Source organism: Syngnathus floridae, chromosome 11 (genome assembly GCF_059516105.1).
Source record: "Syngnathus floridae isolate MCC-2025c chromosome 11, RoL_Sflo_1.0, whole genome shotgun sequence".
NCBI classification, from domain to species: domain Eukaryota; kingdom Metazoa; phylum Chordata; class Actinopteri; order Syngnathiformes; family Syngnathidae; genus Syngnathus; species Syngnathus floridae.
Genome location: NC_142423.1, coordinates 9,543,486 through 9,556,287, shown reverse-complemented (window position 1 = coordinate 9,556,287; position 12,802 = coordinate 9,543,486). Strand labels below are relative to the sequence as shown.

At 44.3% G+C, this 12,802-nt stretch overlaps 2 protein-coding genes across 2 annotated transcripts in view; both read right to left on the bottom strand.

Moving 5' to 3' along the window:
- Nucleotides 1-8,368, bottom strand: part of LOC148390951 (ski oncogene-like) — a 31,073-nt gene extending 22,705 nt beyond the window's left edge. Inside the window, exon 1 of the mRNA XM_088388785.1 lies at nt 7,028-8,368. Within this exon, the coding sequence (XP_088244911.1) occupies nt 7,028-7,969 (942 nt within the window). The 5' untranslated portion in view covers nt 7,970-8,368. The remainder of the gene's footprint in view (nt 1-7,027) is intronic.
- A 759-nt stretch (nt 8,369-9,127) lies between these two features.
- tmem51b (transmembrane protein 51b) lies at nt 9,128-12,048 on the bottom strand. The gene is made up of 3 exons (XM_088390819.1): nt 11,807-12,048; nt 10,371-10,800; nt 9,128-10,263 (listed from the first exon to the last, which is right to left on the bottom strand). The coding sequence occupies exons 2-3, from the start codon at nt 10,784-10,786 to the stop codon at nt 9,831-9,833; spliced, it is 849 nt and encodes a 282-aa protein (XP_088246945.1). The 5' UTR covers nt 10,787-10,800; nt 11,807-12,048; the 3' UTR covers nt 9,128-9,830.
- Nucleotides 12,049-12,802: the final 754 nt, after the last annotated feature.

Below are 12,802 nucleotides of genomic sequence, written 5' to 3'. Positions count from 1 at the left end.
TGCAGTGTGAGGTCGGTCGATGTGTGCATACTAACGTACAGTACGGTACAGTACATATGTGTGGCACCGTGCGCTTCGCTGCGCTTTCCTCAGAGCCGGCAAGAGCCAGCAAGTTCTTATTTAGCACAGCTCTGCTTAGCAACCACAACCGCCCTCCAATCACTACCGGCCGACTGCAAACCACCGTGACTTCAGTCCGACAACGCTCACCTGCCCACACGTACAAACCCACATAGACACGCACAGGCAGTTTGCGCATCAAACTATTTCTCCAGACACTGTGCTGCTCTAAGCACAGCTTCTACCAAGATTTACGCAACTTATTTTGTGTGATTGTGCTAATGCACTAGAAATGCACCGAAGTAGATAACCTCAATGTGTTTCGCATTGGGGGGCATCCTTAATAACTATTTTATTTTATACGTGTGTTGATTTGGCATTGAGGCACTGCATTTCTGAATTTTGCATAAAATTGTCTGGTAGGTTTAATGATCACAATTTAAAAAAAATACAGTTTGGGTTTTAAAAGTTATGATTATGAATTCTGTTCTGAAATGTACTTATTGCATCCAAGTTAAAGTTGTGGCTTATTGTTGCGAGGCAGAATTTGTGTGCATAATCATTTCTGTTCCAAAGCCCAATCGGTCAAATTTTGAAATTTTTTTTGTGTGACAATTTCTTGCTCATGAACCTTTTCTGTACAGAAATTTAGGCATACACATAATCACTCCCATGTTCTCAATATTGGAGTCACGACTATTACATTTAAAATACATATTACTTAAGCACAGAGAAACTGTGGAAGTCTGGTTTCATAGTGTTCCAATCGGTACCGCAGTAAAGCAAACTGATCCGGACCAACTGGTGGAAAAGTGGCTTTAGTTTTATTATTACGTTACTTGATGCACATCCCCTTAACTGGGGGGGTGGTCTTAATAGTCACTGAAGGACGTGGTAATTCCCAAACTAATTATGCATATCTTAAATAACAAGGGAGCAGTGCAATGCAAAGCCACAAGACCCACAGACACAAAGCACACACACAGTGCTTGGCACCAGTTGTGAAGTGCAGCGCGACCCCGCTGGTGTTGGGAGCCATCAAAACAGGAGGCACAAACAAGATTTGGACCAAAAGCTGTCTCAACACAGAGCAGTCTGTTTGCTTTTAGCCGCGTGAGCTAATCCTCCTCGCTAGCTCAGCTTTGGAGGTGGTCGGTGGGAGGATTGGAGGCAGAAGCGGCATGCCGATTTGTCATATGGCACCAGCAGGGCCCGCTTCTGCTCCAATGTGGTCCAACACCGGTGGAGCTTTAGGAGGGTGCAGCGTTTGAATGTAACGCATATGCACACAGCTACTCTTCTTGGGGTTTTTAACCTCCATCATTATATTCAGGATATGGCTAATTTCTGGTTCATTCCTGCAGGGGGATACGCTCTAGACCACAACTTGGAGAAAATACACATTATAGAGAGACTATAAAAAATATTCATTTTTTTAAAATATAGGTTTACCGATAATTGTCCGATGATTCGATTATGCAGTTTCTATACATCCTTAAATTTCTTCCAATTGAGTTTGGGCTAAAATGTAGGCGGGGTAAAGTATCTCAATAAAGTATCTCTGGAACATCTCTTTCGCACTGTACGTGCTAAGCTGCTGTGCTACATCCGATGCACGCTCTAATTAGCGTGTTCCATAGGGGATCCTTATAGGCCCCCACAAGCTTGATGATGATGTGAAGCCCATCCGTCTCTTGTTACTGAGAGATGGCACAGGTCTGGATGTGTAACGCTTCAGCATTCCTGCATTCCAAGAGTTAGGCGGGCGGGATTATGGGAGTTCCAACTCCTAGCCGCCTCACCGCACCCCTCGAATGCAGTGGCTTCGTGTCTCAACCAGCAGCAGATGCAGACCCAGATTTCCTGTCTCTGCAGCAGATGGGATTGATTCTTAATCACAGGGCTGGAAATCGGGCGGTGATCGGGGAGAAATTGATGATGACTAACCCAATACAGGCATCTGTTCTGTGGCTGACGGAGCAGGCGACACTGATCAGCACTAATCACTTGATTCCCTCACTACACACGCACAGCAAGTCACTTGGAAATGTTTTATGCTGTCTTACAAGAGACTTGGATGTTTTTTATGTTGTCTTACAAGAGATTTCAGATTTTTCTGATGTATTGCAATTTGTGCTGGTCCGAATAAGTATACTTGCATATGGCTATGGTAGTCATCATCTGGTCATCAGACATGCAGACCCCATTCTTAGCTCCAATAACAACCAAGAGGAAGACGGCAGTGACGCAGGCCAAACCTGCACGCTCGGATTTCCCACCCGGGAAGAGGCTGGAGGTTACGAAGCCCAAAAGAGACAAGACCCTTGTAACAAAAAGAGAAAAGGGTCCGCACTTCACAGCCTGTGAAAGGCCGGCCCTCAAACAAAGGAGGCGGCAGATCTTTAGCCCGCATCAGCCATGACAGAACCCCAGCTGACACTCTTTTAACATGGGGTCACCCCTGGGAGAATGGAGGCCACAACCCCTGGGAGCTCCTGACACGCCGTCCACGCAGCGGCCAAGCGCTGGCCCGCATGCACCGCGGCGACAAGGTGACGGTTTCCCTTGGGGGCGGGGGGTGCTCAAAGGACAAGAGGAAGAGTGGGCGAGAGGGAGGGGAGGGTCAGATGAAGACGAGAGAAAAGACCGAAGGCCACAATGGAAGCCAAAGTCTAAGGAACATACAAGAATAAGCCCACTCGGGGTATGGCGGGCAGGCGGGCCCGTCAAGGATGTCATGTTGCGGCTTCCTAGAGGTCAGCAGACAGATGGGAATGGAAATGAGCCGGTCCTGGGAGCTCATTTTAATCTGCCTGCCAACGGATGATCCTGCCATTATGTACTCTTGTTTATATGCTAGCGCGCTGGAGGGGCAAAACATAACAAACCCACTCTAGCAAAGACATAAGGCACAACTGTAAGTTTATAATAGTTTGTTTCAAGTTGATTCTTGGTCTTCATCTTCATTTTTATTCATTTCTTTATTTAGCACGCTGATGTTTACAGAGAGCATCGGCACTAGCAAATTAAAATTTAATTTTTTTTCTTAGTTTTCATTTTTAGGAATTTTATATATATATTTTTAAAAAAATAAAAAAAAAAAAATTGCATTTTTATGTGGTTATTGAAAACAACTAACCCTTCAAGAAATAGTACAATATTAGTTGCATTATCTTTTTTAATTATTTTGGGTTGGAAACAATATATGTAATTCATCAACTGGTTCCACTGGATTGTATTTTGTTACTTAAACCTCGGCAATCATGGAATTTGTAGAAGTAGTAGTAGTAGATGCTATTTTTTCCACAAATTTAATACTTTAATCGTGCCGACTAAGTGGATGCACAAGCCCTTGACGCTCACTTGATTGGTTCATGCCATGTTTGAGGTTAATTTCTCCCAGTGAGAGGAACAATGGGATGAAAAATGGCATAAATTGGCCTCAGTTGAATGACTTTAATAGTTGTGTCATTAAAAAAAAAAGGTCTAACTTATGCCCTTCCGTGGAAACGTTAATGATTTTGGTCACAAAACTGCTCCAGGAAGCATCCAAATCCAATTTCCAGTTTTTAGAGCTTTTAATGCAAATGAGAACAAGTTAGCATTCAGAAGAATTACATACAGTGTTGACCCATTGGAGCGACCTTTTATTTTTTTCTTAAACTTAAGTCAAAGTTTGGCAATTAAAAATCATAAAGTCCTCTCGTCGGTTCACTGGATCTCTTTTGCATCCTTTATCACACAACCATCTGGCCAGTGGATGAGATGTGATTGGTCGGTTAAAGTGGGGGTGGGGTGGAGTAGTTGACTGTGTCTTTGGGAAAGGTCAAAAGGTCATGGCCCTTTGACAACACATCTCAAGGCCTGCCCAGCCTGCAGCGGCCGGTCTCGCCGGAGCGTTCGCAACAAACACAATGATGAACCCCCCCCCCCTCCCCTTCTATCATAATTATACTCAGTTTAATTGGAGGACTTACTATGTGGAATCTACAGCAGCCCGTTTAAGCAGCAAACAAGTTGGGCCTGAATGAGTGGTGCCTCGTTGCCAATTCATTTTCATCCCTTCAAGATGTAGAGATGACATAATGTTGACTTTCTCATCCAATTTCTGTGGTAGAACATTTGGCAGCAAAAATTAGCCGGGGCCTGAATTAGTCTGGTTCTTACCAAGTATCAAAAATCCATTGCGTTAAGATGAAGCGACAACATAGCAAAGTGGTTTATTTATTTATTTATTTCTCTTGTGCTTTCTGACCCATGGATTTATACAACAGTCCATTTAGGCCGCAAACTCAAGTTGGTCAGGCATTAATGTAGCTGTACTATTTACATGCAAGCTTGTTATATGTAGCTCAGAATGGTCCAATCAAACTGCACCCTATTGTGGGTTGCTCCAATTTCTAAAGTAAGCCATTTAGACAACAAACTACTTGGGCTATAATTATTGCCACACACTGCCATTTATTGCCAAGTCATAAAATCCATCTTGTTTGTAATACTTCATGGAAGAGTAATAGTAAATTTTTACAACTTGCCATTTAGGCAGAAAAAACATCATCAGGCCTTAATTTTTAAATTAATTAGGTCTCCCACTGCTGCTTCCTGTCAAGTAGTAAAAATATGAACGAACGAACGAACGAACGAACGAACGAACGAATGAATGAATGAATGAATGAAGGCACTTCCCGGAATCCCCAATCTTAAATGCAGACAGGCGAGTTGTGCCTCTTATAAATAAAGCCGCATGACATGCAAGGGTGTCTGAGGCCGGCCGATAACGTGAACTCTTTTTGTGTTTGGCCGGCTTAAGCTTGGTGTGCGAGCCGCCGTCTGGCCTTTGAGCAGCTTGGCCTGTCAGGTTGATGTATGGCAGCAGTGCTGGTGTGCGGCTCCCCGAGGAGCGTGGCCTGTCTGCTAAGTGGGACACAACTGACAGTAAACCGCAGCCAAAATGCACTGCCCTAACACCCCCCCTCCCCTATCCATCCTTCCGTCATGTGTAAAACACACACACACTGTCAAAGGTTGCCTGCAAAGCATTCCGTTTTTTTTAGATGACAAACAATACAGGTGATAACACATCAGCATCTGGTTGGGGACACTTTTTCTAGTCAAATACAAGATGAATTCATTCGCAAAGCACAAATCATCTTTAGCCATTGAAATAAATGGGAGTGGCATTAATCCGTTTTATCCCCCCCCCCCAAAAAAAAAAACTACAGTTGAGAATGTCATAAATATATGATTGCTTTGTGCTGAATTAACAGATTTTGAATTTGGTGCTCAATAGCAACTCCTTGACTCAAATCAAGCCTGACTCGTTTTCATGCAAATTCAAACAGGGGGTAAACAAACCTCACCGTCCTACCGTGAAGCACAAGGAACATAAAGCTAAACTACGACAAGGTTTTTTTTTACTTTCTGGAGATCTGGTGCCCAACTCCAGTTGCTTGCCAGACGTTTTGCCTTGCAATGCCCATGGAAGATTGCACATGCTTCAACACCTACCTGAGTAGCTCGGTTGGGAGAATACAAGCATCTTAATCTCAAGGTTGTGGGGTCATGCCCTGCCTGATGTGAGACTTGTTAAGCAACATCTAAGATCACCCATGTTCCATTGTTTCTTCTCTGTTTAGCAACTTTGCTCACTTTTCATGACTTAGATTGCCCTCTGATGACACATCTCCAGGCTGGCACTCAGAGTATGGCAATGCCCACAGAGCTGTCCACTCATTTGTGAGTGTCCCACACAGCAGCTGCTGTGTGACCGAACCATGCAGCCAGTCAGCTAGCACCACCCCCTCAACCCCCCCCATCTTCTATGCTCTTTTGTCCAGAATGACCCACGCAGGACGCCATCACAGTGACACCCACACCCACCCACGCGCAGCTTATCCCACCATGACACACACACATACACACACATATATCCATATCCCAAACCTCATTAAACTTTTAACCCCATCACCACCTTAAAATAGCCTTCATCTACCCCCTCCTCCTCCTCATCTTACCTAAAAAAAATAAAATAATCAGATCTCCATTTATCTTAATGTAGAGGGGCATTTGGTACATTTCTAAACCCAAACGTGCACAATCGTAGGAAACTATACCCGTGACCTCCAGGTGTGTACGAATAAAAATGTCTCTTATATTTCGAGTCTTTTGTTAACAGGAACAGTCACGATTTCAAAGTAAACTATAAAATGCAATTTCTGGAGGAATTGAGTGTCAAAATGGAATAATGGAAAGTTATGGAAGGATATTGACATAGACATAGAATGATGTGGAATAATGAGAAGTTCATAAAAGGAAGAACATACTTGTCACATTCACACAAGAAAATACCTGCATGAGAGCAGGAATGTCCCGCCACCACCTATAATTCTAAAAATAAAACCTCAGAGGAACTGTTATAAAAAGCCCACCTTCCTTCCATCCATCCATCCATTTTCTATAGTGCTTGCCCTGATTAGAGTTGCAGTTGTGAACTGGAGCCTACCCAAGTTGACTTTGCGGTAAGAGAAGTGAGATACAACTGAATCATAAGCAATCAATCACCCAGAATTGATTGCAAAGCAATTACATGGCCATATAGAAAATAATCTGGGGTCTTTAAATTTTGCATGTTAGTTGTACGTGTCTTTTGGAATACAAGAAGACCACGCATGCACAGCGGGAACATGTAAACTCCACCTGAACTGGCTGTCAATCACTCACAGGACTCTGATTGCACCACTACGATCAATGACCTCAGAATAAAAATCTGTGGATTTTGATTGAATCATTAAGAGTATTTTAAGCGCAGTTGTCACAGTGGCTTACAATGAATGATATTAGAGATAGACTTTTTAAAAACCACTGCAGTATCGATGACATGCACCCAAGCAATGCAGGAGTCATATGATGTGCACAAGTTGACAAGTTCACCAGCCATTCCTCAAAAGCAAATCAATCATCCACTTACTCTGCACGACTTCCTGGCCAACTTGCCGCTCACGTCATATTTCCCCTTCAAGTCTCTGAGCAGACGCTCCAGGCTTGCCTTCTCCTCTTTGCCGCTGTAGTCCGGGTCCAGGAGCACGTAGGCCCTCCAGTTGGCCGAGTCGAAGCCCCAGTGCACGGTCCGGTTCTCCAGTCGCTTGTGGCTGTGCACCACGAACTTTCGCGGCGGAAACATCAGCCTGCAATCCAGGCACTGCACGCAGGCGGCTCCGGGGCCCGAGTAGAGCTCCGGCACAAACAAGCCCTTGCACCGGCCAAAGCACTCATGGTAAACCCGGAAGCTGCCCTCGGTGCACTCCAGCTCTAAGTGGACGCCGTTGCCGCCCCCGACGCCGTTGACACCTCCGCCACCGCCTCGCTCCTTGCCTCCTCCCCCGCGGCGCGGCGGGTACGAGCCTCCGTAGATGAGCGCGTTGCACAAGCGCTCGGCGTCCGTCTGCGTGATGAGGCCGCAGGAGGGCGCCGAGAAGGGCAGGATGCCCACCACCTTGAGAATCTCCAGCTGGTCGGCCGTGCAACGCGAGCAGTAAATGTGCAAATCGTCACACACCGAGTTGATCTGCTGCAGGGAAAAGTCCCGCAGCACGCTGTTGAGAATCTGCGGCAGGCACAGGCGCTTCTCGCCGCCCACCACGAAGCAAGAGATGGGTTCGCGCTCCAGGAGCGTCTCGCACCGCTCCGTGGAGCGGTCCGACGGGATGAAGAGCGGTCCGGACATTACCGGTGGAGTGTGGGCCGGCAGGCTGAGCATCATCTCGGCTTTAGCGTCCTTGAACAGGGACTCCTGGTGGGGCCAGCGAGCGGAGAACGCCGCTGGTCCGCTGAGGGAGCGCATGGAGCTCAGATGGAACTGCTTCAGAGTTTGCTGAAGTCCAGGGTGAGGCTGGAAGCTGTTCACCTCCATCTTTTACTTAGACGAAAAACAAGAAGAAAAAACTCGGGGAAAGAATCGCTTTACTTAATTCGAGGCGTCTCGTTCACTCTGCGTCTGAGCTGAGCATTTCCACGCCGCCAGTCAGACAGCTTCCCCCGGACAAGGAGCAGCTTCCCTTCCCGGTGCGGCCCATTCAGGAAAAAAAGATCCACACAAGCGTGTCCTCTCTCTCTCTCTCTCTCTCTCTCTCTCTCCCTCTAATAAACAACCTCCACAGGCGGAAAAATCTGCAAAAGAAAACTCAGCATACAATCACGAGTGTTGTTCCTTACGCGCTCCACAGCCGTTTTACGCACTTCTATGTGCGCTTTAAATGTCTCTCGCTCGCTCTCCTCCCTCTCTCGCGTCTGCCTCTCTCTCTCTCTCTCTCTCTCTCTCTCTCACTCTGTTTGTTTGTGTCTGCTTCAGTCATTGAATCCCAGCCAGGAATGTGACTGACTCCCCGGGCTTTGGCTCTTCCCGCAGACAGCTGTGCCTCCCACTGCTACATGGCAGCTGCACAAAAAAAAAAAAAAAAAAAAGGAAAAGGAAAGAAAAAAAAAAAAGAATCCTTCCGAAGTGAGGCGCGGGGTGGAGCGTAGAAGGGAAATATGTTGCATAAGGGCAAAAAAAAAAAAGATTCAAAATGTTTATAGCACAGATTCGCGCCACTAATATTTAAATGTAAAAAAAATCCCATTGAAATAAATTACAACTTGTTTTATTTCCTTTCATTTAAAGATATATTTTATGTATACTTTGGAAGAAAATATTGAAAAAAGATGACCAGTTGTCTTTGGTGATGTTCATACTGTCTTCAATTTGGCAAATTATTTAAAGATACTTTCTTTTAGTAAGACAGAGTGAGTTTTATTTACCTACTAAAATAAAGTATATTTAAATAGATTACCAGTTATGTTATTTGTTTACCTTGAAAAGATGCAACCCGATCCTCGTACTAAAACGATTCTTTAAATAAATGCACATAATTGAAATGATTGTATTAGTTATCCTTGCTCCTATACAGCCTAGTCGTTTACTTCTTGTAACCACTGGAGGGCGCTATAAATCAACAAATGCTCTCTGAGCCATAATGCACGTACACTACAGTGCAAGTAGTTTTTGAGGAATAGTGCGATGCAACTACAGTACAGATACTGTGTATTTTATTATGAGACCAATAACAGTGTTACATTCTGAACATAAAAACACTTGCAGCCTCTCTAACTTATTTTTTCAACCTGGAGTGCAGCTAATTAGACAGCAAGCCAGAGAATAAAGAATAAATATATGAGGTCAACCTAACAGAAGCGGCGATTCCAGTGCATTTAAAAAAAAAAAGACGAGTCAACAATAACGTTGCATTGAAATAGCTGCTTAAAATTGACTAATTAAAAGCACAATGCAACCAAAAGATTTACTTTAATATTACAAAAATGCTATATAGACTGCAAAACCTACCTTATTACAGCACCACATCTACTATGTGATGTTCCAGTGTTGTGAAACACCCTTAAGACAATATTTCACTTGAAAATGTTCAACTTGAGCCACTTTAAGACGAGTTTAAAAGCACATTCACAAAAGACTCCTCAATCTCAGTCCATCTTCTTTGTTGAGAGCACAATCTGAAAAGCTTATTCATGAGATGCCCGTCAACTTGAACCCCCCTTTGCTGTTGAAACTTCACACTTAGGCCCTCAAAGTAAATAATACACATTGGGCTTAAATCAAAGCAGTATTGGTGTCATTTGCACAGGCCCAGAGATGGGTTGTAACAGAACACAGTTCCTCATCGGGGAAGATGGTCTTTTGATTGTCTCAGGAGTGTCATCAATCCGGATGGCGGCGTTCAACCCAATTCTGGCGGCTTATTATCGTACTGCGGTGGCGGCGTGATGGGCTCGATGGTCACCGGGTTGTGCGTGGGAGTGCGGATTTGGATTCGGAAGTCCTTCAGGTGGAGTTTATCCGACTTGATCCGCCTCACCCGTAGGGGGCGCAACAGGCGACTGGCCCGGCTGGTGCTGCGCGTCGGGAGGCTGGGCTGCCTGTCGGCCTGTGGCTCGGCGGCCTCCGCCGGCTGCGGGGGTGTCACAGGGTCATTGAGAGGGGAGTCTTCGGTGGTCTCGTCCCTGCCCTCGTTCTCCACGGCTGCGATAATGTCCTCGTAGGACGGCAGATGGGTGTTACTCTGGCGGAGGTTGCTCTGACGCACCGGGTAGTCGCTGCTGCCGACTACCTCCTCGTAGGTTGGCACGTTGAATGCGGATGGATCTGGCACTCTGAGGATCAATAACAAAATATTATCGCAAACCACTACTTTCCATGAAAAAAAAAAAGCTTTCTCTAATTTCCAAACACTTTGTTGAGGTTGGAGCACCATACTCACTCTTCGCCATCGCCGGTCACATGGTCCATGAAGGCTGATGCTGCCGGCTCTGTTTGCTCGCCGCTGGCATTCGCTCTACGCTTGCTCCGAACGCCGAGGCAAATGGACAGGAGCAGCAAGGCCAGGCCGACGCCCACCAGCACCATGGCGACCGAGGACGACTTGGAGAGCTCCCCTTCTTTGCCGTCTTCATCGTTAGTCTCTACTGTGAAGTTGCTGGACGAGTTGCTAGAGCCACCCGACTCCTCGCCGTCCACGGGGATCACCGTCCACACGATCATGACCACCCCCAGCGCAATCAGGCCCACTCCCAGGGCGCACAGAGCATAGTGAGCTCCCGAACCGGTGCTCTCGGAGCGGGAAGACCGGTTGGCGGGTTGCTCGCCGCGGTTGCAAAGACCCCGACTGGAACACATCCCTGCAGGATGCGCTGTAACACACACCAAGGTTACGACGACACAGGTTAGGTGCTTCAGCCCAACTGAACTCAGGGAATACATCCATTTTGAGGTCAAGTGCTTTCAGATGACAGACCATAATGTCGCCTCCTGCTGTCTATGGGAAATACTGCAGCATTTTCTAATATTTCTGTAATAGTTACTTGTGTAAAATTACAAAAGTGTTTTTAAATATTTATCTATGTTCTTTCAGTGTCTGTGTATTTTTCATATTTCTTCAACTAATATGCTTTAATTTTTCTAATGGGTCAGGTCATCATATTTATTATTTTGCCAATATTTCAGTATATATGCATCTATATTTGTTCCACTCTAAAATTCTTGTACTTTGCTTTTGTGCTGTGTTTTTGCATTTCTGTAATATTAACCCTTTAACATACATATTATTGTAAACATATTTTGATGTGATACATATTGGTAACATATTTTTGTGTAATACTTTTTTAATTTTGACTAACATTTTATTTTTGCTAGCAAAATAGTCAGATGATTGCATTTTAAGAATATTTCTGGAAATATTTTTTGCATTGGCTCTCATAGAACTGTGCCACGGCCATGAGGAAACCCCTGAATGACTTCTTGTCAATATCGCAATAACACGAGATACGTGATCCTTTTTTTGCTCATTATAACCGTCATATAATCACAGCGTCTTCTCAACTCTCATTACGTATTACAATAAAAGTAGTGTCAATCATTAACCTCTGCCACATAGTGGGCTGCAGTTCTTGCTGAGGGTGCCGCAGGTTCCTGCCCAATAGTGAGCAAAGCACAACTTAAGTGTCCTTCGGCCCAGCTTTCACGCACAGCACACTTAGAAGGTAGAACCTTCTTTTAATAGTTGAAACTTTTAAGCCCCTTTTGCTTTCTATATAAAAAAAAATGATGGTGACACAAAATTAACGCGTGAGTGATTTCACGTTTCTTGGGCCTGGGTAAATTGAGCAAAGCCGACGACTTCCTTAATGGGTGGCTTACCTGAGTCACAGGTGTGTTAGTCCAGCTCACGCACACATGGAAACGATCAAAATTGCTACTTAAAAAATAAAGACGGCAATACTACAGATGAACTATTCAAAAGCCACGAAAGTGTGGTATTCCTGGACTTTTTATGAGTTGAGTAGAACTTTGGTCCAAACTACCACCGCTTTCGTTTGAGGGACACCTCCTTCCTTTTCCTGCCTGCCTGGCTGGCTGGTGGAGCGCGCCTCAGTCAGTCCAATGACATGCTTGGTCCTAGCGCCGCCCGATCTTCAAAATAAATGAAAAGCAAAAAGAAAATAATGTACTAAAATATACTCATTTCTTTTCCTGAAAACATCTAAACATGGTTTGGGCTACTATGGTATATAGCTCACGTCCAAGTTGAAAGGTGATAATATTATTAAGACCATTATGAAAATTGATACGATTAATATTATTCAAATTATTATGGATGGATGATTTCCCCAAGACAAATTAGGTCAAATCCGGAATCAGCACAAAATAAATCTACAAAGGTTTACTTGCATCTTTGCTTTAAAGCATTTAGGAAAAAAGCGTTAACCAGTTTAAATAAAATACAATCAAAATATGCACAAAAATAAAACAAAGACATTTCCTCAGTTACTCAGGTGCTATTATTATTAGGTTTTATTAGTGCTAATACTATAATTAGAACCGTTTGCACTGGGTATGTCAATGACCTTAAAGAGGAAGTAATGTCAAATAACTTTCTTGACAATCTTTTATGTACTTGCAGTAGTTGCATCACATCATATGGCAGTACAAGTCAAAAGAGATGTATAAAAATGGTGGATTTCCCTGCTTTATTCATATTCCACAAACATAATATTAATCAGAACAGAACACTTCGACGAGTGGGAGTACAAAGTACATATTATTGTAAAGATTTTGTAATTCACACCTTGGGCCTGTTGGAGGAGCCCTCGAGAATACTTTGAAATGAAAGCAAAATGATCTTCATGCTGTAAA

Excerpts from the sequence above, each read along its gene's own strand:
- tmem51b (XM_088390819.1), bottom strand. The coding sequence starts at position 10,786 with ATGTGTTCCAGTCGGGGTCTTTGCAACCGCGGCGAGCAACCCGCCAAC. Across the intron at positions 10,264-10,370 it reads GTGACCGGCGATGGCGAAGA|AGTGCCAGATCCATCCGCAT; the intron begins GTGAGTATGGTG and ends ATTGATCCTCAG.